This window comes from Schistocerca serialis, chromosome 3 (genome assembly GCF_023864345.2).
Source record: "Schistocerca serialis cubense isolate TAMUIC-IGC-003099 chromosome 3, iqSchSeri2.2, whole genome shotgun sequence".
Taxonomy (NCBI): domain Eukaryota; kingdom Metazoa; phylum Arthropoda; class Insecta; order Orthoptera; family Acrididae; genus Schistocerca; species Schistocerca serialis.
In genome coordinates, this window is record NC_064640.1 from 383,881,771 (window position 1) to 383,907,893 (window position 26,123).

At 42.3% G+C, this 26,123-nt stretch overlaps 1 protein-coding gene across 1 annotated transcript in view; it reads left to right on the forward strand.

Moving 5' to 3' along the window:
• Positions 1-26,123, forward strand: part of LOC126471617 (FMRFamide receptor) — a 721,366-nt gene that overhangs the window by 406,695 nt on the left and 288,548 nt on the right. Inside the window, exon 3 of the mRNA XM_050099856.1 lies at positions 7,520-8,540. Coding sequence (XP_049955813.1) covers positions 7,860-8,540 — 681 coding nt within the window. The 5' untranslated portion in view covers positions 7,520-7,859. The remainder of the gene's footprint in view (positions 1-7,519; positions 8,541-26,123) is intronic.

Below are 26,123 nucleotides of genomic sequence, written 5' to 3' on the forward strand. Positions count from 1 at the left end.
TTATGTTTGATACTGGTATAGACTTTTCTTGGCCAGAAATGTCCTTTTTGCCAGTGCAAGTCTGCTTGTCATGTCCTCCCTGCTCCATCCATCATGGGTTATCTTACTGCCTAGGTAGCAGAATTCCTTAAATTCGTCTAAGCCAGCCGCGGTGGACGAGCGGTTCTAGGCGCTTCAGTCCGGAACCGCGCGACTGTTACGGTCGCAGGTTTGAATCCTGCCTCGGGCATGGATGTGTGTGATGTCCTTAGGTTAGGTTAGTTAGGTTTAAGTAGTTCTAAGTTCTAGGGGACTGATGACCTCAGATGTTAAGTCCCGTAGTGCTCAGAGCCATTTGAACCAAATTCGTCTATTTCGTGTCTCCAGTTCTGATGTCAAGTTTCTTGCTATTCTCATTTCTTCTGGATCTCATTACTTTTATCTTTCTTCGATTTACTCTAAATTCACTTGCTGTAGTCAATAGACCGTTTATTTCATTCAACAGATCCTATAACACTTTCTCACTTTGACTGATGGCAGCAATGTCATCAGCAAAACTTATCATTGCTATCCTTTCCCCTTGAATGATAATCCCAATCTTGAATCTTTAATTTCTTTCCATCATTACTTCTTCAATGTATAGAGTGAAAGAATACATCCCTGTCTTACATCCTTTTTACTCTGAGCAATTCGCTGCTGGGTTTCCAGTCATATTGATCCCTCTTGGTTCTGGCACATATTGTACGTTACTCGTCTTTCCCTTTAGCTTACCCAGGTTCTCCTCAGAATTTCAAATATCTTGCATCATATTACAGTGTCGAACACTTTTTTCCAGGTTAACAAATCCTATGACCGTATCTTGAGTTTCCTTCTGTCTTTCTTCCATTATCAACCGCATCGTCAAGACTGCTTCGTTGGTGCCTTACCTTTCCTAGAGTCCAACCAATACTCATCTAACAGATTCACAATTTTCTTTTCCATTCTTCTGTATGTTATTCTTGTCAGAAACTTGGATGCATGAACTGTTAAGCTGACGATGAGATAATTCTAATACTATTTGGCTCTCGCTATCTTCGTAATTTGTGGATGATGTTTTCTGAATGTCTGAAGGTATACCGCCAGTCTCATACATTTGATATAAAAACGTGAATAGTCGTTTTGTTGCCACTTCCCTAAAAAATTTTAGACATTCCGATGGAATTATTTACTCTTCAGTTGTCTAAAGCTCTTTCAAATTTTGATTCTAAAGTTCGATCTCCTATCTCTTCCCTAGTGGACTCCTGTTCCTTCTTCCATCACGTCATCAGACAAGTCGTTCCCCTGATAGAGACCATCAGAGTACTATTTCCACCTGTCCGCGTCTTCTCTGCGTATAAATGTAGAATTCCCACTGTACTCTTAATGTAACTGCCCCTGCTTCTGCTTTCAGCTAAGGATGTTTTGACTTTTTTCTATGTTGAGTCATTTCCTCGGATAGTCATTTATTTCTCGAGTTTTTCAAATTTTTCACGCAGCCATTTCGTCTTAGTTTCCCTGCACTTCCCCTTCATTTGATTTCTAAGTGACTTGGTTTTCCCTGAACATTTTTGTACGTCCTCCTTTCGTTGATCAACTGAGGCATTTCTTCTGTTAACCATGGTTTCTTCGCAGTTACCTTCCTTGTACCTACATTTTTCGAGAAATTTTAATAGCCAAGATCACATTTAGTAATAGTACTGAAAGCTATTTTGGCTATCCAATATTCTCTACAGCAATTCAGGATTGCCGCTTTTAATCTCTAGCTGTGATAAATGTCAACCTACATTTTTCTGTCCAACTTCTGTGATTCAAGTAAGTTCATGCTGGAAAAATATTAGAATTTACAAAATAATGCTCTTGGGATCAGTTGTTTTTATACAGTGCAGTTTCCATTCACATATCATGCAGATATAAATAAAATCCCCCCCCATGAACCATGGACCTTGCCGTTGGTGGGGAGGCTTGCGTGCCTCAGCGATACAGATAGCCGTACCGTAGGTGCAACCACAACGGAGGGGTATCTGTTGAGAGGCCAGACAAACGTGTGGTTCCTGAAGAGGGGCAGCAGCCTTTTCAGTAGTTGCAAGGGCAACAGTCTGGATGATTGACTGATCTGGCCTTGTAACAATAACCAAAACGGCCTTGCTGTGCTGGTACTGCGAACGGCTGAAAGCAAGGGGAAACTACAGCCGTAATTTTTCCCGAGGGCATGCAGCTTTACTGTATGATTACATGATGATGGCGTCCTCTTGGGTAAAATATTCCGGAGGTAAAATAGTCCCCCATTCGGATCTCCGGGCGGGGACTACTCAAGAGGATGTCGTTATCAGGAGAAAGAAAACTGGCGTTCTACGGATCGGAGCGTGGAATGTCAGATCCCTTAATCGGGCAGGTAGGTTAGAAAATTTAAAAAGGGAAATGGATAGGTTGAAGTTAGATATAGTGGGAATTAGTGAAGTTCGGTGGCAGGAGGAACAAGACTTCTGGTCAGGTGACTACAGGGTTATAAACACAAAATCAAATAGGGGTAATGCAGGAGTAGGTTTAATAATGAATAGGAAAATAAGAATGCGGGTAAGCTACTACAAACAGCATAGTGAACGCATTATTGTGGCCAAGATAGATACGAAGCCCACGCCTACTACAGTAGTACAAGTTTATATGCCAACTAGCTCTGCAGATGACGAAGAAATTGAAGAAATGTATGATGAAATAAAAGAAATTATTCAGATTGTGAAGGGAGACGAAAATTTAATAGTCATGGGTGACTGGAATTCGAGTGTAGGAAAAGGGAGAGAAGGAAACATAGTAGGTGAATATGGATTGGGGGACAGAAATGAAAGAGGAAGCCGCCTGGTCGAATTTTGCACAGAGCGCAACATAATCATAACTAACACTTGGTTTAAGAATCATGAAAGAAGGTTGTATACATGGAAGAACCCTGGAGATACTAAAAGGTTTCAGATAGATTATATAATGGTAAGACAGAGATTTAGGAACCAGGTTTTAAATTGTAAGACATTTCCAGGGGCAGATGTGGACTCTGACCACAATCTATTGGTTATGACCTGTAGATTAAAACTGAAGAAACTGCAAAAAGGTGGGAATTTAAGGAGATGGGACCTGGATAAACTAAAAGAACCAGAGGTTGTACAGAGATTTAGGGAGAGCATAAGGGAGCAATTGACAGGAATGGGGGAAAGAAATACAGTAGAAGAAGAATGGGTAGCTTTGAGGGATGAAGTAGTGAAGGCAGCAGAGGATCAAGTAGGTAAAAAGACGAGGGCTAGTAGAAATCCTTGGGTAACAGAAGAAATATTGAATTTAATTGATGAAAGGAGAAAATATAAAAATGCAGTAAGTGAAACAGGCAAAAAGGAATACAAATGTCTCAAAAATGAGATCGACAGGAAGTGCAAAATGGCTAAGCAGGGATGGCTAGAGGACAAATGTAAGGATGTAGAGGCCTATCTCACTAGGGGTAAGATAGATACCGCGTACAGGAAAATTAAAGAGACCTTTGGAGAGAAGAGAACGACTTGTATGAATATCAAGAGCTCAGATGGAAACCCAGTTCTAAGCAAAGAAGGGAAAGCAGAAAGGTGGAAGGAGTATATAGAGGGTCTATACCAGGGCGATGTACTTGAGGACAATATTATGGAAATGGAAGAGGATGTAGATGAAGATGAAATGGGAGATATGATACTGCGTGAAGAGTTTGACAGAGCACTGAAAGACCTAAGTCGAAACAAGGCCCCCGGAGTAGACAATATTCCATTGGAACTACTGACGGCCGTGGGAGAGCCAGTCCTGACAAAACTCTACCATCTGGTGAGCAAGATGTATGAAACAGGCGAAATACCCTCAGACTTCAAGAAGAATATAATAATTCCAATCCCAAAGAAAGCAGGTGTTGACAGATGTGAAAATTACCGAACTATCAGCTTAATAAGTCACAGCTGCAAAATACTAACACGAATTCTTTACAGACGAATGGAAAAACTAGTAGAAACCAACCTCGGGGAAGATCAGTTTGGATTCCGTAGAAACACTGGAACACGTGAGGCAATACTGACCTTACGACTTATCTTAGAAGAAAGATTAAGGAAAGGCAAACCTACGTTTCTAGCATTTGTAGACTTGGAGAAGGCTTTTGACAATGTTGACTGGAATACTCTCTTTCAAATTCTAAAGGTGGCAGGGGTAAAATACAGGGAGAGAAGGGCTATTTACAATTTGTACAGAAACCAGATGGCAGTTATAAGAGTCGAGGGACATGAAAGGGAAGCAGTGGTTGGGAAGGGAGTAAGACAGGGTTGTAGCCTCTCCCCGATGTTGTTCAATCTGTATATTGAGCAAGCAGTAAAGGAAACAAAAGAAAAATTCGGAGTAGGTATTAAAATTCATGGAGAAGAAATAAAAACTTTGAGGTTCGCCGATGACATTGTAATTCTGTCAGAGACAGCAAAGGACTTGCAAGAGCAGTTGAATGGAATGGACAGTGTCTTGAAAGGAGGATATAAGATGAACATCAACAAAAGCAAAACAAGGATAATGGAATGTAGTCTAATTAGGTCGGGTGATGCTGAGGGAATTAGATTAGGAAATGAGGCACTTAAAGTAGTAAAGGAGTTTTGCTATTTGGGGAGCAAAATAACTGATGATGGCCGAAGTAGAGAGGATATAAAATGTAGGCTGGCAATGGCAAGGAAAGCGTTTCTGAAGAATAGAAATTTGTTAACATCCAGTATTGATTTAAGTGTCAGGAAGTCATTTCTGAAAGTATTCGTATGGAGTGTAGCCATGTATGGAAGTGAAACATGGACGATAAATAGTTTGGACAAGAAGAGAATAGAAGCTTTCGAAATGTGGTGCTACAGAAGAATGCTGAAGATTAGATGGGTAGATCACATAACTAATGAGGAAGTATTGAATAGGATTGGGGAGAAGAGAAGTTTCTGGCACAACTTGACCAGAAGAAGGGATCGGTTGGTAGGACATGTTCTGAGGCATCAAGGGATCACCAATTTAGTATTGGAGGGCTGCGTGGAGGGTAAAAATCGTAGAGGGAAACCAAGAGATGAATACACTAAACAGATTCAGAAGGATGTAGGTTGCAGTAGGTACTGGGAGATGAAAAAGCTTGCACAGGATAGAGTAGCATGGAGAGCTGCATCAAACCAGTCTCAGGACTGAAGACCACAACAACAACAACAACATAAATAAAATTTGTGCATTTCATTGAAACCCTGAAAGAGTAACTCTGAATATGAATATACATCACTCAGCACCAATTGCTACTGATCATACTTTTTACTAGTGCTATAATCTAGAAATGTACAGGAATTTAACAGTGGTAAATACATGTAGAGGGCTCGAGATGGTAATTTTGAGCCGTTTGTGAAACAACATTAATTTTTATTAAGTTTTCCACCTTCTATGCAAAATGAAATATTATTAGGTGCCGAATATAATTTAAATTTTCTAAAACATACTTATTCCAGAGCCTTACTAGAGTTTCGAGCTACTTCATACCACCCAAATACCGTGAAACAATTGTTGATCTGTATTATTGGAACTGGAAGTCTGATAACTATTTTTAGATACACTAACACCGAGAAATTATTGTGTAAATGTTATAATAAGCAGTTTCTCTGGTCACAAGGCTCAGATTATAACCTGTAATGTTCTTGGGTTTGATACAAAAAGAACATGAAGTGCAAAAACACGAGCAAACTAAATGCGAAAGGAATTGAGGAATTCATGTAGTGAAACATAACATATAACCCGAATAGATATATAAGAAATTCCTGGAGAAAGTGGAATATACAACAAATTCTGGAACGTAGTCGTAGGTTGCTTCAGGAGAGGTTGTCTTGAAACAGGATTTTTTTCTGTAGATTGCTTTTCTCAGTACTTGAGGTTACAAATGTCACAAAATTTATACAGAACTACGAACAGATATCAAGAACACTTATGACTAAAAAGTTAAATAAAATTACAGAGTTCGCCTTAAAATTCTAAGCGACTATAAGAATACTGATATATAGGAATTGTAGCTGGAACACGTACAGTCTATTTGGATAAAGGTAAATCTTACAAAACAAACTATTTTGATAATAGTAGAAACGAAAGAAAACAGCTCAAGTAAATGAGCAAATTTCGTTAAATGTTACATCTTCAAACAACGTTTTTAATGTGATCTACTCTCTTAAAACTGAATGATCTGTTGTCAGAGTGAAAATGATGGGGAAATAATAGAGCGTTGCTTACCCGATATTTATTTTATTGACAAATTTTGTGCTTCTGTGTATCAAACTTTCTAGCTCTGTTATTACTTTAATTCTCATGATTAAGTTGAAAAGTGTTTGCAAAGCTTATTCTTACAAGGAAAAATTGCCAACTTGACCTCAGACTTGAAGGAGAAAAAAGCCTTATGAACCGATCCCACGTAAAAAAACTGGGCCAATTTCGATTATACACAGTTATGACTTCCGAAAGTAGAGCGTTTCAACTTCCCGCGCACCAGCTGTTTGTCATTTGGTCAGCCACAATGCAGCCGCTCAATGCCCGGCCGCGAAGTGCTATACAGTGTAATGAGTAAGAGGTTTGTTAATGCTGTTTTCACATTATGTACGTGCTGTGTTCATTGTGCCAAAGTGCGGGGTTTTTAACCCACATTAAATGAACACTTTTATTTAGCAATTCACAAACACAGTGTAAATTAACGAAACGAAATGAGTGTGCCATTAAAGCAGCGGCGCAACGTTATTTAATTATCAACATCGAAATTCTGCGCTATTTTCTTTAGATTTTAAGGCTAGCATTGTGAAGGTGAAGTACATTTGCAGGAGATCCGCTAGTCTTAAACGTACTGACATGGTTAAATTGCAAATCTAAAATCATTAATTTCATTTCATAATAATCGTACAGTCGCTTAGGTTTATTCACTTTGATTTTGAGACTTATTTATAGCTACAGGATATCGGTAGGAGATTATTGTTGAAACAATATTGGAGGTGTATCTGCATGAGATTGACGCATTGTGAAATTATATTCCCCACTATTTTTCGACTAGAATAAATTTTTTTTCTCGATCAGGATTTCGAAACGCATTGGGCAGATGTGTGTACCTTCAGCCTCCTACTCCCACGCCTTCGTTATGGCGTGAATAAGAGGGCCCTAGTTGTCACTCCGCTGTACAGTTCCTCCCGCTCTGGCATAAGGCGGCTGCAGTGAAGCGGAGGTAGTTGCAAAAAAAAAAAAAAAAAAGGTTCAACGTTGTGCTTTCACAAAGTGACAACAGCGTACTACCAGAATTATGGCCTAATTTTTCACACTGGATCAATTTCTGGGGCTGATTTCCTGCAAGCGTACGTTTTTCTCTTTAAAATACGAGGTTAAGTGGGTGAAGTTCACTTGTTAGTTTAGAAAGAGATAAGATGCAAATGTTGGACTTACGACAATAGACATTCATCAACTTAATGCCATTAATCTAAAACGTGTTATTTCTCTGTTTTAGGTTACTTCACGTGCAGGAATGCTGACTGCAGGTGGGAATGAAAAGTGGAATCTGTAGACAAAGAAATTCTGAGGAACTGCTCGCACTCTAAGTAGCTAAACTGAACAATGGAAAGAGTAATAAAGGATTGTTACTTAATTATGTACTTCTGGAAGTTTAAAAGTACCACTGAGAATAGTCATCTGACGTTCGCGCACAATATTCTGTGGCAAGTGGAGGATGATCGTGGAGTATAAATGGTGAATTATTAGGAGAAGAGGGGGGAAAATTTTGGTGGAGCAGGTGGTGCCGGTGTTTCCGAAGAGAGCTGTGCGACGGGAGTGAGCAAGAAGGCGCCAGCATGAACGACAGCTCGTGCTCGCAGTCCAATGCCAGCAGCACGGACGGACAGCTGCTCTTCGAGTTCGTGGCGTACGGCGTGCTGCTGAACCTGATCGGTATCTTCGGGATCGTAGGCAACATCATTTCGATGATCATACTATCGCGGCCACAGATGCGCTCGTCCATCAACTACTTGCTGATCGGGCTGGCGCGCTGCGACACCGTGCTGATCGTGACATCGGTGCTGCTGTTCGGGCTGCCGGCCATCTACGGGTACACGGGGATGCTGATGGCGTACTTCTACTACGTGTACCCGCTCGTGGCGCCCATCGTGTTCCCCGTGGCGCTGATCGCGCAGACGGTGTCGGTCTACCTGACGCTGACGGTGACGCTGGAGCGCTTCGTGGCGGTGTGCCACCCGCTGCAGGCGCGCTCGCTCTGCACGTACGGCCGCGCGCGCCTCTACGTTCTGCTCATCCTGGCACTCGCCACCGTCTACAACCTGCCGCGCTTCTGGGAGGTCACGCACGTCGAGGACTTCAGCCCCATCACCAACTCCACCATCTACACTGTGGCGCCCACCTCCCTGCGCGACAACCGCATCTACATCTCAGTCTACATACACTGGCTCTACTTCATCTTCCTCTACATCCTGCCGTTCGCCTGCTTGGCCGTGCTGAACACCGCAATATACCGTCAGGTAAGCTAAAGCTCTCCTCGCTGTAGTAAAAATTGAGATAATTAACTAAAGAATTTGAGATTTTTCTTAACATGAAGTTTAAAATGTAACAGCTCATTCGTTTTTTCATAGAGTAAATAAATTCTAGATTTTCATACACCTGTAAGTATGGTTTGTATGCTGTGCAAAATTCATCGAGGCATCTCTCTTATTTAAGAAGAGAAGTGTACCTACAGCAACAGATGCAGACAATAGTAAGTGAAAAAACTATGAAAGTTGACAGTAAAAAAATTGCTTTGTTATGTTTTTGAACTTCCACTTGTATGAGTGTGAATCCTGAATCCTTCCTAGTTACGCTGACAAAGTTTTATGAATTTATTTGTAAGAATATAGACGGTAGAAATTAAAATATCGTGTGGTGCCTCTCCTACTACTAGTCGGCCCACTTTGACGTCCTATCTTCCTTAAAGAAAATAGGAGACATTGGCGCTGTGGGGCGCCGAAAGTGGAGTGCAATGGCGTCGTAGCTTCTTCGGATTCCGTTTCGTAGACTAATTAGTTACGCAACCCATTACCCATGAATGTAAAGTGGATGCACGGGACGATTAACTCGTATGTTGGGCAGGACGATAAACAAATTATTTATCTAAATGGAAACCGTATCCAGAAATACATAGTTGGGGCTCTCTGGTGCGTTAAAATTATAGAACGGTTCTGATATGGTCTTAGGTCGATGTTCCGCGTTAGTTACGAAATTCAAAAAAGAGCGTCAAATTACGAGGTGCGACAATAAAGTAATGAGACTGATTTTCTTTTCAGGATGTGGCAACCCTGCAGGCTTGTGTAGGCACAATATCTTTGACCTTGGCCTATATGTTACTTCTAGTCCAAGTGGCACATCGATGAAACTGCTCAGTTGTGAGTTGTGCTGTAATAAGTTAACACGTGTTTTTGTCTCCCGTCACGGAAATGGAACCGCATAATATTACGCAACGGTGTGCCATTTCTTTTTGCATTAAATTAGGTGAAAACGCGACGACAACTTACGGGAAGCTTCAGAAGAATTTTGAAGAGGAGGTTTTGTCAAGAGCTCAAGTTTTTCGTTGGCATAAAATGTTTAGTGAAGGCAGAACGAATGTTGAAGATGAAGACCACAACGGACGACCATCAACCCCAAGGACGGATGTCAACTTGGCCAGGGTTCGTGAACTCCTACGATCTGACCGAAGGTTATCCGTGAAAATGATTTCCGAAGAACTGAACATCAGTCGAAAACCGGTTCGTCTAATAATAATTGAAGATCTTGGTATGAGAAATGCGCCATCCCATACTGCACTGTCAGTACAGCAATTTTTAACCTCAAAACAAATATCAGTACTACCACAGCCACCTTATTCACCAGACATCGCTCTGTATGACTTCCTTCTATTTCCAAGAGTCAAAACGGCAGTCAAGGGACACCATTTTCAAACAACACAGGATGTCCAAAAAGCTGTTACGAGGGTCTTGGAGGATATTACAGATGATGAGTTCCAGAAATGTTACCTTCAATGACAGAAGAGCTGGAAAAAGTGTGTGCCATCAGAAGGGAACTACTTTGAAGGAGACAACACTAAACTTGATTAAAACGCTAAGCAACATTTTTTTCACGTCAATCTCATTACTTTATTGTCGCACCTCGTATACTGGACACTACAAAAGTGATTCAGAAATTTTACTTACAACTACTAGTGTCTACATCGGTTGAGAAATACACTCATAAACCGAAACATTAAGGCTACCATCAACGTGAGACTGAATGCCGCCGGTTAACGATGCGAGGACGCGACATGCTAAGAAAAGCATATGAGCGAAGCAGAAAGGAATGGGAAAACATTCTAGTTACCATAAGTGTTACAAACGATGAAAGCAATTGATATAAGTGTCTCTGAAATAGTAAAGATTGTAATGGATCGACATCTGTGAACGAGATCTCGGAAACGGCAAAGCTGGTAGACTATTCGCGTGCTACTCTTGTGAATGCTTGAACTACTTGAAACACGATGTAACCAAGTTTAGATGACAAGGTGTTGGACATCCACGCCTCATCGCAGAACGTAGAGGTAGGAGGCTTCCCCGATCTGTAAGGTAGGATAGGCTGCGATCTGCCGCAGATATGACGCACATTGTACAATGATCGTGAAAGCAAAAGTGTTTCGGAACACACTTTTCAGCAAAGGTTTTTGTAAATGGGGTTCCGTAGTAGATGAACACTACATATTTTCGTTTTTAGCCAACGGCATTGTCAATTACAATTGCAGTGGGTACGGGATCATCGAGTTTGGGAGGTCGTCTGTCATATCCGGATATGCCGTCATTTGGACGCATGACTGTTCGAAGTACGCCCGTGCCGCTTATGATGGCCGTAAGGATTGTCTTATGTAATGGGGGACATTCATCTGGTCTTCCATTGGCCCTGTGGTGGCAATTGAAATCGTCATCTCAACTGTGGACTACCTGAATATTGTTGAGTGCCACGTGCTTTCTTTCGTGCTTGATGCTTTTCTCGAAGACGATTGCATCTGCCAGATGGGTAAATGTCATTCTTACGAAACCATAATTTTGCTACAGGTGTTCGAGCTGCATAATAGGGAACTCGCATTGATGTCTTGGCCACCAAATTGACTTGATTGGGACCCGATGGAAATCATCTGGGATGCTACCAGGTGCCAGCTGTGCACTTCCAAACCACGGCCCAGATTTATGGGAAATGCGTGACCTGTGAGTACGCATATGGTGCCACATACCTCAGAATACCTACGAAGGACTTTCGAACCCACGCTACAAAGAATCGCTGATGTATTGAGTTCCTAAGGTGGATCCACACACGATTAAGAAAGCGGTCCTAGTGTTTGGGTTCATCGGCATAAGTGCAACTATGTGTTCAGTATTTCAGTCACACAGAGCATGGATTTTTGATACAACGTCCTCCTCTGATGTTAAAGTAGTGACGGGCACAGTGGTCTTTATAGTTCCTCACGGAAGACAGGCAAGAGGTGGTCACGGAACTGGTCCCTCTACAAGGTAGGAAGAACAACTCTAAGAAAATTGATGTAGAGCAGTCCTGTTAGTGTGGCCGTAACTACGGAACAGTTATTGTACGTAAATTAGCTCACCCAAATGTTCGCAATGAACCTGTGTTTTAGCCTTCTATCCACTATTCACAATGCCTTCTCGAGTTAACGTATACTGTTCGGTATGAAGTACCAAAGCAGACAATGGTGGCTGGAGTAGGCAGCGCTGTAAATAGCGTTGAGCAATCTTTACTAACCTGGGTAGTCTTCCACTACTATTGCTTCGACATTGTGCAGAGTGTATGGATGTATATATTGATCTCAATACGTTAAATGAGATATGCTCACCACTTGGGCCACATGAAGAATACTCTTGGGCGGTTTCTGTCTTAAATGTTCCAAAACCTCCTCTGTAGAAGCAAGCATTTGAACGGAGCATCAGTAGAAATTTGTCACACCTAATACCAGAAATAAATACAGAATATTCGATACAATGTTAACTAGGCCGACATTGCAGATTTCTCAGTATCACGCTGTAAAATGCAACAGGCGCGGAAAATGAATGTTGTTACGTGTACACACATTCCATTCAAGAGTTACGGGCACTACTAGCGACTTTTCGGTCTTTTGCAGTCTTCTCTCAGTTGCTACGAACATCAGATGGGGAGGAATATGGTATAGCTCTAAGTCCACAACAAAATATTGGTACGAATGTTTTCCGAGTATTTTCGTATAAAGGACTCGAAGTCTCTTGTGCCTTGTCACATATTAATTGTATTTAATTCTATTTCTTAACCCCTATTTATCTTTCTGTGTCTACTGAGGGGAAATTATGTGCACAACATGGCGAGTTTTGAATGTATGCACAGCGTGTCTTGTTTATTTCCAAACTTGTTTTGTTCACTGACAGTACTTCCTGCTGACAACAATAACGGGAGCTATACTTCTCGCCCTTAAGCTTGCACTCGGTACCGCTCGAATCTGGCTTTGATTTGTTTTTGTGGCAAAGTTAGCTGTACTTTAACAATGATACACAGCATTATGAATAGGTGCACTGTTGAGGAGTTGGCCAATATGCAACTCGATTACAGGTCCACTGAAGGCAAAGTACAGAACGGCATAAAGACATTACGCTCGCTGACCACGTACGACGATAACCACATCACGGTAGTACTTCTGCAGCTGTAAATAGTCTCCTTACTAGAAACTCTATCCTTTCGTGTTATAGTAATTGTATATTAGAAGTTTTTTCGCTGCTGTGAAGTAATTGTCACAGGAAAATCTTCCTTGTGGTATGAAAGAGAACGAAACTCAAATGTAATATTACTCTGTAATGAGCCACAGGAGACGCAGGTCCTTCATAGTCAAATACTCGTAATAAATCCCTAAACAAGAACGAAAATTTGGTCGGAGGAGTTCAAGGTTACGCTGTTTATATGTTAGAATACATTTCCACAAAAAATCTGGCTAATTTTGGACCTTTCACATCAACTTTGTCATATGTAAGAAGCATATTTCTTTACTTGTGTACTAGTACATGTCGTAATGCTGCCAATAATGTCATTGCACTGGTGTACAACACATATCCCGTTATGATAAGAAGAAAGAGGTATGGGAAGACAAGCTTATGTCCATTGGTGCTGTTATGCGCAGCCTGTAGATACCTTTACGCTGATGGCTAATGGGTTGCCTAATTAGTTAGGGTAGCAAACACAATATGAAAATACACTGACGCCACCGTTCTCGACATTCTAAAGCTACCAAACTATGCATACCCGAGCTGTAAAATGACGAGTTTGCTGTCTCGTACAACTTACTAAGCTTGGTGGAAGTATTTCGCTACACCTCATGTAGGTGATCCGGGTGCAGCGTTTAAAAAAAAGTAAGGGCCAGTCGAATGAAAAGAGACAGATGAGAAAAAGTAACGAAAATGTTTATTATTTCTAAAGTAATCGCCATAACTGTTGACACATTTATTCCACTGTGAAACAAGACGGCCATTGACTTCATGAAAAAATGTTTGAGGTTGTCTACGGAACCACCATTGTACCCAGGCGTGGACCTCTTCATCACAAGCAAATTGGCGGTCACTAATGTCCTCCTTCATGGCTCTAGGAATATAGAAGTCGCATGGGGGGGTAGATGTATGGAGGATGTACAAGGGCTTTCTAGTGAAACGTCTGTAGCCTAGTCGAAACGATGGGCACGCCAGCTTCCTGAAAATTTCTTTGACTACAAGGGCCCACTGCTCATTGCTTTTTTGGAACACTGCACCACATTCGTTCTCGTCCGTTTGCTTCCGACGAATAGATGCACGCCTGGGTACAATAACGGATCCGTAGGCAACCACAAACATTTTTCTATGAAGGCACTGACCGTCTTGACGCACATTAGGGTTACATGTATTAATAGTTATGCCAATTACTTTTGAAATAATAAACAGTTTACTTACTTTTTTCCACCTGTCTCGTTTGCATTTGACTGTCCCTTGTACATTAAAACAACAGTTTCACTTGCTTTGTCTGCAAGGAGTCCCATTGTTTCCTCAGTGAGTATAGTATTGGTAACGGAATTTTTTATCCATGACTAGCAGTATTGGGAAAGTAATTCATGAATACGAGGAACAGTGTTGGACCTTATATGTTTCTCTGGGGAAACTCTATATTAATGTATTATGGTTCTGAGATGTGTTTTATCAAAATTTTTGCCTTATTTGAAGTTTCTGTAATATCTCAAATTGTACCCCTCTGTAGGATATGACCCATTCGCTAGCTACACCTCTTACTCCTAATGTTTCTAACTTATTTTGGCAAATGTTGGGATGGCTCCTTTGGAAAGAGCATGGACGATTTCCTTCCCCATTCCTTTCGCAATCCGAGCTAGTGTTGCATCTCTAACGACTGTTCTGTCGAAAGCCGGCCGGAGTGGCCGAGCGGTTCTATGTACTACAGTCTGGAACCGAGCGAGTGCTACGGTCGCAGGTTCGAATACTGCCTCGGGCATGGATGTGTGTGATGTCCTTAGGTTAGTTAGGTTTAAGTAGTTCTAAATTCTAGGGGACTGATGACCTCAGATGTTAAGTCCCATAGTGCTCAGAGCCATTTGAACCATTTTTTTTTGTTCTGTCGAAGAATCGTAAAACTTTAAATTTTCATCCTCTTTTTATGGTCAACAGTATCAAAAGCCTTAGAAAGATCTAAACGTATGTCTGTGACACACTCGTCCATGTCAAGAGTATCATGTATAATTTAATTGAATTCTACTACTGGTCATTCTGTACTTGTACACTACGACAAACCGGGAAGGACTTATAAGGTTATATTTATTTAAGTGATTCCTTACCCTTGTTTCATAATCACTTCTATTGTTTTTGAGGCAAATGACAGCTGAGAAACGGGCTTGTAATTTTCTATATCTATCTGTAGCAGAGACACAGCTCGTTTCCGGTTTAAATACTCTGGAAAGTTCCATTCCGCAAATGACTCATTTATTATATTTGTCAAGGGACCTTTTTTTTCTCAGTATGCATTGTTTTAGCACAGATGTTGGCACTTAATCTAAACCTATTGAATTATATTTTCTTAGGTTTTGTACAATTTAATGTACTTCATGAACTTTTGTGCTTAATAACGTCATTGTAGGCCTACTTAGTGTTCTGTTACTTACACAGTTTATATTTGTTTTTGAAGATTTTTATCTTTGCGGCTTCTCTTAAATAATAGGAAAATGCTCATTCATGTAGCTGACTAGTTTGTGAAGATAATTTATTACTTAATCGCCCTCCGTAACACCTATGTTATCGTGCTTTCTTGTCTGTTCCTGTCTCCTCTTTAATGACTTCCAAACAGCTTTCCTTATATTCGCTTCATTCTATAATTTTTTTATCAAATGACTTTTTGCAACAATCAGCGCTCTCCCATAAACCCTTTGTACTTGCGGTGGAAATTCAAAACCCTGGATCATTGTGACTCTTTTCATTGTAACTGAGATACTTATGGGTTTGGGAGGACTTCCTGATACCTGCTGTTATTTATTTGTTTTTATGAGATATTGCTGCTTATCTAAGTACTTCCGAAAATATCTTTCTGAAGTTCAGTTTAAATATACCGCCCAGTCACATTAATGTGAGCATCTGTGAGAAGCCTGAACGGCCCACTTTTGCCGCGCGGACCGCTACGAGATGTGCAGGAATAGAGTCAGTGAGGTACCGACAGGAATGTGCAGCCATGCCGACTCCAGTGCCGTGGCTAGCTGCCCTGAATTCTTCGGCTGAAGATCCATGGGACATGCAGCCTGGTCGAGGTGGTCCCACAGATTCTCGATTGGGTTTTAACCTGGGGAGTTCGGTGGCCAGGGGAGTGTTTTAAATTCATCCTGTTGCTCTTCGTACCAGGCATGCACACTGCGACCTGTATGACACGTGGCATTGCCCTGTTGGTAATTACCACTGTAACGAGGAAAATAAAACTGCATGTAGGGGTGAACATCGTCCACAAGGATAGATGCATACTTCTGCTGATTCGTTGTGACTTCCAGAACGACGAGATCACCAACGGAATGCCAAGAAAACATTCCCCATACCGTCACCAACGGAATGCCAAGAAAACATTCCCCATACCGTAACATTCCCTCCTCCGGCCTGGAGCCTTCCGATGATTGTTGCAGGGCCGTACGCGCCAAAAGCCATCTATCAGATAGAGCATAAAATGTGATTCATCTGAAAAGACCACCTGTCTCCTCTCAACGGACGTCAAGTTGCAGTATGGGCGTGAAAATTCGAGCCTTGCAGCCGATGAACAGCACTCAGCATGGACATGAACCAGGTGCCTGCTGCAGAGGCCCATACGCAGCAACGCTTGCTGAACAATAGTTGAAGATACATTGTTTGTAGCCTCTTGGTTTACCGGGGCGGCTAGTTGCTTAACAGTTTGCAGGTCTATTCCCCTGTACCTATGTCAACAACCGTCGGTCTCCATGTTATCTAGGGCCCGTGGTGCAGTACAGTTGCCTCGGCGCCGGTTTAGGATACCGCCATTTTGGCATACACGGTATACTTTGACCACGGTGACATGCGAACAGTTTACACACTTCGCCATTTGAGAAATGCTTCCAACCTTGGCCAGAAAACCAATGATCATGCCCCTTGCGAGTCAGATAAACCGCTCCATTTCTGCCTTACAACAACCACTGCACAGTTTTGCGCATCCCCTGACATGCTTTATATACCGTTCACTGCCAGTGCTGCCTCATGACGTGTGTGAGTGGTTACCGCACGTTGACGTCAAACGCAGACAGCGGTCACATTGATGTTACTGCATCGTGTGGCATTGAGAACTCAGCGAATTTTGCATTTACATTGATTTCTCTATTCACATATTCAAAGCTTTGGTTTCCTAGTTCTCTCGGAAAATTGTGCATTGTGACTTCTGATGTAGGGACTTTCTTCCAACTTTATTTCACTGTTGTTATTTATCAAAAATTATCTAAGAGTCCAAGATCTTGTGAAGTTATAGCACACTGTTCCCTGTTCCTATTCGTAGTCACATGGTCGATTACCGATGCTGTTGTTGTAGTTGTCCATGTTGAACAGTTGACCAACCAGACACGCTGAAACGGTCATAGAAGTTTCAAAGTGTGCACCTAGTTTCTTCTGTGATATTCGCATTTATGTCCCCACGCAAAAAAAAAAAAAAAAAAAAAAAAACTGCAGGCAGACAAAATGACTCACTTTGTGTTGATGTCGAGCCCTGTTAATTCAATAACTGATATTTAAAAGAGTTCGTCTTCACTGACTGTACTGAGATCACGTCTCGAAGTATCTTTCCCGAATTAAATGCGTGGTCCTCCACATTTTGTAGAAGTTTTGCTGTAAGAGTCTGTCCTTTCATATTATCATAGATGAGCATTGATTTGAGAACACTTCTCGCAAGGCAGAGAACTCATTGAATGAACTCATTGTATCTACATTATGAGACAAAATAAATAATACAGTATTGCAATTGTAACTGTCAAATGTAACTGTTGAATGTGCGCCGAGGACATTTACTATCTTAATTATAATCGGAAAAAGGTGATATTCTTATTAGGAAATAACGAAGAATAATTTCAAAGAATGTATAATCCAGAAATACTACAGAACAGTTATGCTCCTGGCAACGTTCACTTCGCATAAGAGACCTAATGAAAAACTGAAAGACCTTTATACAGCTATTTTTCCTTCGTTTCGGTAGCCATCGGGACAGGTGAGAAGGATGATTATAATTGTACATCGTACCTTCGTCATGCACTAAAAAGAGACTTGCACGATGCATAAGTGGAAGTTAATTGCATTGTGGCCTCGTTTCGCTAGTAAAAGTTTTTTATCACCGCCATAATTCATCAGGCAGTGTACAGGCGAGGTGAAACATGCCAACTAGAGCGCACGGCGTCTGCGGCGTGCTGAGGGAGCGCGCCATATCGGCGATAAACGCGCAAATTATGCCGCCTGCATCCACTCAGCGGGAACAACAGTACAACAGTAGCCACGCCACGCTGTATGCAGTCGAGCACAGTGGAAAACACCGCCAACCCACAATCGCATCCTACTAACACTTTCAGCGAAGTTATGGCACATTACAGGACTCACCTCCAAAATACGAGGCATATATATTCAGACCATAGCCTGTTAACTGAAATTCGAGCAGCACAGGCAAACAATATTTTCGTTAAGGGCAACACTAAAGTAATTCAGCTTCCGTATAGAAATCAATGCTAGTTTGGTGTTACCTGCTCCAGCTTAATGCTGGATGATGCCGTCCAGAAAGTGTCGTCCGTGGGCTATCACAAGAAAACGCAGAAATCCTTACACAAAATTTCCTTATAGTCTAATGAATAGGGTAGCTCTGATTAAAAGTGGATAAATGCTTGATAATGTTCACAATAAAAAGAAATAATCTAATAGCATCCAATTAAAAGATAAGTTGTAAAGTTCTATAGACGATCACGTCATTTAAGTGTTTAGGGGCAATGCTAAACTTATGTGTGAAACACAAGTTCCAATCACATTAGCGTGATCACTACCTGTGTTCGATGTCAACGTTCAAAAACCACTCACACACGACATGTTGCAGCACTAGTATTGGAAGATATACAGGGTGTTACAAAAAGGTACGGCCAAACTTTCAGGAAACATTCCTCACACACAAAGAAAGAAAATATGTTATGCGGACATGTGTCCGGAAACGCTTACTTTCCATGTTATAGCTCATTTTATTACTTCTCTTCAAATCACATTAATCGTGGAATGGAAACACACAGCAACAAAACGTACCAGCGTGACTTCAAACACTTTGTTACAGGAAATTTTGAAAATGTCCTCCGTTAGCGAGGTTACATGCATCCACCCTCCGTCGCATTGAATCCCTGATGCGCTGATGCAGTCCTGGTGAATGGCGTATTGTATCACAGCCGTCCACAATACGAGCACGAAGAGTCTCTACATTTGGTACCGGGGTTGCTTAGACAAGAGCTTTCAAATGCCCCGATAAATGAAAGGCAAGAGGGTTGAGGTCAGGAGAGAGTGGATGCCATGGAATTGGTCCGCCTCTACCAATCCATCGGTCACCGAATCTGTTGTTGAGAAGCGTACGAACACTTCGACTGAAATGTGCAGGAGCTCCATCGTGCATGAACCACATGTTGTGTCGTACTTGTAAAGGCACATCTTCTAGCAGCACAGGTAGAGTATCCCGTATGAAATCATGGCGGTGAATCGAGGAAGTACAGTACATACTGACGAAACTAAAATGAGCTCTAACATGGAAATTAAGCGTTTCCGGACACATGTCCACATAACATCTTTTCTTTATTTGTGTGTGAGGAATGTTTCCTGAAAGTTTGGCCGTACCTTTTTGTAACACCCTGTATAAACCGTACCGGGAAGACACGGCAAACAGTGCCGTATCTGTCGTAATGCGGAAACGGAGCTGTTTATTTGATGCCCGGAAGTGCATGATCATAGGCTTACGAGCCAAGGGTGGAAGCATTACCCAAGCGGCTAAGTTTGTAAACCGCTCGCGAGCCACCGTGGTTCATTAGTACAGTGGATGGCAAAATGTCGCTAGCCAAAGCCGACTCCGAGGCAACTGTGGTGCGACGTAGGCCACAGATGACTGGGGTGATGATGATGATGATGATGATGATGATTGGTTTGTGGGGCGCTCAACTGCGCGGTCATCAGCGCCTGTACAAAGTCCCAATTTTGACACTGTCCAAATTTTACACAATACAATTTAGCCACTGTCACGAATGACGGTGATGATGATGAAATGATGAGGACAACACAAACACCCAGTCTCCGGGCAGAGAAAATCTCCATCCCGACCGGGAATCGAACCAGTGATACAGAGGCAGCAACGCTAGCTACTAGACCACGAGCTGCGGACGAAGACAGGTGTGAACGATGGCTACGGGGATGTGTGCAAACGAATAGACGTGCGTCTGTTGATCTTGTGACCTCTTAGACGAACCAAGGGGCTACCAACATATGTTCTCAACGACCATTCAGAGAACACTGCTGTGTTTGGGTATCCGCAGCCGGCTGCTGGTTCATGCACCCATGCTGACAGTTGTTTATTGCAGACGAAGACTAGAATTGGCACACCAATACCGCAATTGGACGTCCACTTAGTAGCGACAGGTGACCTTGTCAGATGAATCATGTTCTATACTTTGACGGACAGATGGCTGGGGGTACGGTGTGAAACATCTGAAAGTAAACACTCTGCAACAATCGACGGAGAGGTCTAGGCCGGGGGAGGGTGCATTAGAGTCGTGGCATCCCTGGGTGATCTCGTCATTCTGTAAAGCACAATGGGCCAACACAAGATGCATCTATTCTTGGGGACCATGTCCAGGCATATATGCAGTTTGTTTTTCCTTGGCAGTGTCACCTACCAGCGGGCAATGCAACGTGTCACACAGCTCGCAAAGTGCGTGCGTGTTCAGTGTACTCCTCTGGCCACCGAAATCCCCGGACTTTAAACCAGTCGAAAATCTACAAGACCATTTCGATCGGGCTGATCGCATCATGGATACTCAGCTGAGAAACGTTTCGCAGCTGGCCACGGCAATGGAGTCGGCATGGTTCAACACCTCTATCGATATATTCCACAGCCTCATAGACTTTCTTCCTGTACGTCTCGCAGCGGTCTGTTCTGCAAAATGTGATAACTCAGGCTTTTTGTAGGTGGTGACATGAATGTGGCTGGACAGAGTCTAACGAATATGAGAATTCTGTTGTAGTGAAGGAGAATGAAAGACTTAGATCTGCTGAAACGGTTATGAAAAAATACAGTGGTTTTGTAAAGGAAATTGCTCATCAGGAGGAGGTAGAGCGGCTCTGTAGTACTGATCCTGCGTTTGCAGCAAGTAGGTACGACAACAGACATCAAAAGAGCTGAGAAGTGCACTGCTAGAATCGTAACTTCTTGGTATAGCCCTGACGAATCTGTGACGGAGATGCTTTGTAAAATAAAATAAGAGTGTTTGGGAGGAAGAAGACGTTATTCATGCGACATTCCTTTTTGGTATGCTTCGTAAATTGATGTTGGAGGAATAAATTCAACAATCATAGCATATCTCGCACATGCGTCATGAGAACAATATAAGAGGGATCAAGGCTCTATAGAATGAAAAAGGCAGCCATTTTTTCCTCGATGAATACGAAGACTCATCAGGACAGACAGTCGCTAATACTGATACGAGGTACCCTCCACAACACTTCGCAAACTCGCTTGGGGAAAACTTATTCGTTGAAGCACAATTCGTACACAGTGACTCTCAGAAAAATCCCCCGTATATTAGCAGTACAGAGGTGGCTGTAGGCAAATTTTCTTATTTGGGTATTTTCAATAGAGAATGGACGTGTAAGAGTTGTAAGTTACCTCGCAGTAATCAAATGGTAGACAAGTAAATTCTTGGAATACACTTTAACATCACTACGAATTTAATATAGTAGTGGGTGTGTTGCGCTAAAATTTTCGAGATTGAATGTTCGATTCGAAACGTATATCTTGTTATTTATTTGTCTGTTTACGGAATTTGGCGGAATTTGTAATTTATTTTGATTTGAACGAAAGTAATTCGGGCTAATCAATCCAGATATATAGACTGGAGAGAGTGACGGAAAATAGTGCGTGACATGAGATCATATTGAACACTTAAAGGAAATATGCAGGGTGTTTACATGTCTTCCCATCTAACATCTAGGGATGATATCTCACGTCATCAGGCACAGCTTCAGTTTCGGAGAAAATGTTCGCTGAAGCTTCCCAGCGACGCTAGGCGTCTTTCTATTGAATTAGATGGCACTCGGATAACGAGATTTCATTAGACTAGCTGGGCCTACTAACTAAGCTCGAACAGTTTTGCAGAGTTTCTCCAACTATATTGGAGCAGCATCTCATCATCGAACGATTCGACGCTGTTCGAGTTTACAGGCAATACCAAGTAGACTGAGGCGTCAATGGGAATTTGGACAGAGGAGGAAGGCGAGCAAGGGTAGTCTGTGCTGTTGTACAAAGCCACTGTACCAGGTTGTCGTAGTGATTGGTGCATCTACCTAGTGAGTAGGAGACCTGGGTTCAAGCCCCGGCCCTTACACGAATTTTCATTCGTCACTTCAGTCTGCACACACACATTACAGATGTTTGAGACTTGAAAAAGGTACCTGGAACTATATAATTTCATCTAATTAAAGCACCGATGCCGGGTTGTCAGGTAGGATCCAGGATTTCGTTCCATGCTGAGGTACTATTCCAGTAAAGCTGGACAGCCTCTGCAATGCTGTTCGAGTTTAGGGGGAGTACTAAGTGGGTTGAGGCATGAATGGTAATTTGAATTGAGGAGGAAGGCGTGCTAGTGTAGTCTTTGCAGTTGTGCAAAGCCCTTGTTCCAGGATGGCGTAGCGGTTAGTACACCTGCCCAATGCACCAAGTTCGAACCCCAGCCTTGGTATAAATTTTCATTCACCGCTTAGGTCTGCATATATGTACATGATAATAAAACGACACCTAGCGTCTCTGGGAGCGTTATCAGACATTTTATCTCTAAAAAAACTTCTTTCCCATGACGCGATCTCCCATCCACAGAAGTGTGATGCAAAGACTTTGAAACACTGAGTAATTCATTAAAAGTCGAATAGTAAAAACCACTGTACATCTTCCTTTGTGATAATATTACATAATTTCCTGTGTTGAAAATTACTGTCTAGACATTTAAAGCTACATATCAACCCATACAGATTAAAATTAGCAGATAACAGCAAAAATGGTTCAAATGGCTGTAAGCACTATGGGACTTAACATCTGAGGTCATCAGTCCCCTAGACTTAGAACTAAGTAAACCTAACTAACCTAAGAACATCACACACATCCATGCCCGTGGCAGGATTCGAACCTGCGGCCGTAGCAGTCGCGCGGTTTCGGACTGAAGCTCCTAGAACTGTTAGGCCACCGCTGCCGGCCAGATAACAGCAGATCTGCCTACACCTAAGAATCGAATCTTCCACTTTGAGCATTCTAGTCAAACTCTGAACTCAATGCATTAATTAAACAGTGAGTTTATTCCGTTTTAAATGAAGACTTTTGTCTATCATGTGATAGCGCTGTTGCTAAACCTCCATTTTCGTCGTTCGTTTTCTACACAAAAGATGCGAGGGACGAAATTTTATTGTAGTTGTGTGTGTGGTGTTAGTATGCAAGGAACCGAATCGCGCCGTTCTAATATCCTAATTCTCTCCACCTCGAATATCTAGATGTATAATATTTCTATCTGCTTCCTGCGCCGAGAGCGAAGGGAAGGAAAGTGGGTCAAGGTCTTGCGATGTCACTATGATTGCGGGCTCTTACTCTCGAAGCAGATGGGAGATTTGAATCGATTCAGAATCGTACAGGCGCTAGCAAGGGCAATTCCGACAGTAGCCCGCAAGACTACGGGAGCAAACAGGTGAGGACGGAGTACGGGACGCACGACGTGGCGTACATTTGCCGCGCGAGCGGCTGCGCGGTGTCGCGTCCACGTTCCCGTCCAGCGCGCTGTTTGCAGCAGACCGCAGCTGCTGCCACCGCGCCGCTGCATATGCATCTCCCGCCCAGATAATGGCCAGCCGGATTTGCAGCTTCGGGTTAAAGTATCACTCGCGGATGTAATCACGAATTCTCGCCCAACGAAACTATGCCCCGCTCGTAATACTAACCCCTTGGCACTCGCTCGCGTAAGTTGTAATTCACGCACAGCTGTTGGTTTATATATTTACTTGTATTGCTGAGTTATACTGCAGCCAACAGATACTGGTAAAATATACAGACATGAGATGTGTTGACTTCCCGAGGGACTGTTTTCATTCAGAAGGCATGACAGCATTCGCAGATTTATTTTATTAAAAAAGTGAACATACTTCGCACAAACGATACAGAAATGAACCACTGCATTACCTAAAGCATAAAATACATTCTGTAATATAGGACCAATAAATGGAAATAGACCCTACTGTAATGAGAAATTTATGTAGTCAACTTTGTGTGTGTAATTTAAACAAAAGAATTCTTTGCCATCAGCTGTATATATTTAAATTTTTTGTTGCCCCGCTTCTGTTATTTGAACCACGATTACTGGAGGATTGAGGAATCAAAAGAAACGTATAGTTTACAGAGACGTAAAAATCGAAATATGAAGATTGCACCTCTGAACGTCAACAACATATACAGTGCTTACACAGCAATGCGACAATAATGTGGTGCCATTTTTCAACAGAACTATCCTCGTCCACACAGTGAATGTGTCTCTGTGAACCGTCAGCGAGATGTTGAGATACTTCCATGGCCAAAAAGATTTCCAGATGTGTTCTCGATAGAACACGTGTGGCACCATCTTGGATGTCAACACCGTCCAGTGACAGTTTCCAATACTTCAAGGTCCATTAACAAAAGTTGTGACGGAGCGAGGTGGCGCAATTAAATTGTTAGCCTACTGAACTCGCATTCGGTAATACGGCAATTCAAACCCCCTTCCGGCCATCCTGGTTTAGGTTTTCCGTGATTTCCCTAAATCGCTTCAGGAAAATGCTGGGATGGTTCCTTTGAAAGGGCATGGCCGACTTCCTTCGCCGTCCTTCCCGAATCCGATGGGACGGTTGGTCTCACTGTTTGGTCCCCTCACCCAAATCGCTCAACCAACCAATGGACGTGGGCCAGCTGGCCTCAGGAGAGGGCACAAGGGCTTTATGACACCCTTCCCAACCGAATCAGAACATGCATCCAGGCCAGGAGGGATGCAACCTAATACCGATAAATGGGCTCATATTGTCAAGGTCTTCGTAAATTTGACTCGACTTTCTAATCACTGAATTATCACACATATCCTCTTAACTCGTGAAACTCTATTTCGATTCCTCCTCCCCTACCATGTGCTTCATTTTTATCTCAGACAGTGTAGATTATACGCGACTGGCGAACTCCAAGAATTTTAAAAAAGTGTTCACACATGGACTTTAGTAGTATTTGATGGTCCTGAGTACAAAATTAGTTTCAGAAACGAAAATAGGCACTTTCACTGACACATAGATTAGTGCATGAATGTCGGTAGAAGTAACTACATTCCTTAGTCTGTATCCGTCTGTCCTGACGTGTAATGAATCCAGCCATATGAATTCCAAAGCCGGCCGGGGTGGCCGAGCGGTTCTGGGCGCTACAGTCTGGAACCGCGCTACCGCTACTGTCGCAGGTTCGAATCCTGCCTCGGGCATGGATGTGAGTGATGACCTCAGGTTAGTTAGGTTTAAGTAGTTCTAAGTTAGGGGACTGATGACCTTAGAAGTTAGTCCCATAGTGCTCAGAGCCATTTGAACCATTTTGAATTCCAAGTACTCTTCAAAACAAGTATTTATTTACGCGTCAACAAATTAAAATAATTGGAAGATATTACTAAACAGTCTGCTAGTTTCTTCATATTTGTAAATAACAACTGGTAGTGTCACAGATAGTCTGTCTCAGTACGTACAGATCTCGTGAAAGGTTTTAGGTATTTCGCAGTTTGCCTATGCTAGACTTCTCTTTAACGTAACGTTGTGGTAGCATTTTCCTTCTGATAAGCGGGGATATTGCAAATGATTCGGAAGAGCATGAGTAGGCGATGTTTTCACTGCAGCAAGGCATATCAACATACGAAGAGCAGCCATTATTCAGCCTCAGTATAACTACATGGAAGTGGATCATGGTTTAACGTTCTACTACCCAGGAGTCGCTAAATGACGCATCATACGGTCAGTTTGAGGAACAACCGGAAGATAAATAATCCATGACAGTTGCAAAGGGACCATCACGGCATGGATCACACGCCCAGTTTGAGGAACAATTGGAAGATTAATCATCCATGACAGTTGCAAAGGAACCACTACGGCATTTCCCTTAAGCAATTTAGGGAAACCACGATAACCTAAATTCTGGACGCCCAGACGTGGAATTCAACCGCCTTCGGTGCTTTAACCAGTCTTATTTGAGATGTGTAGACATTC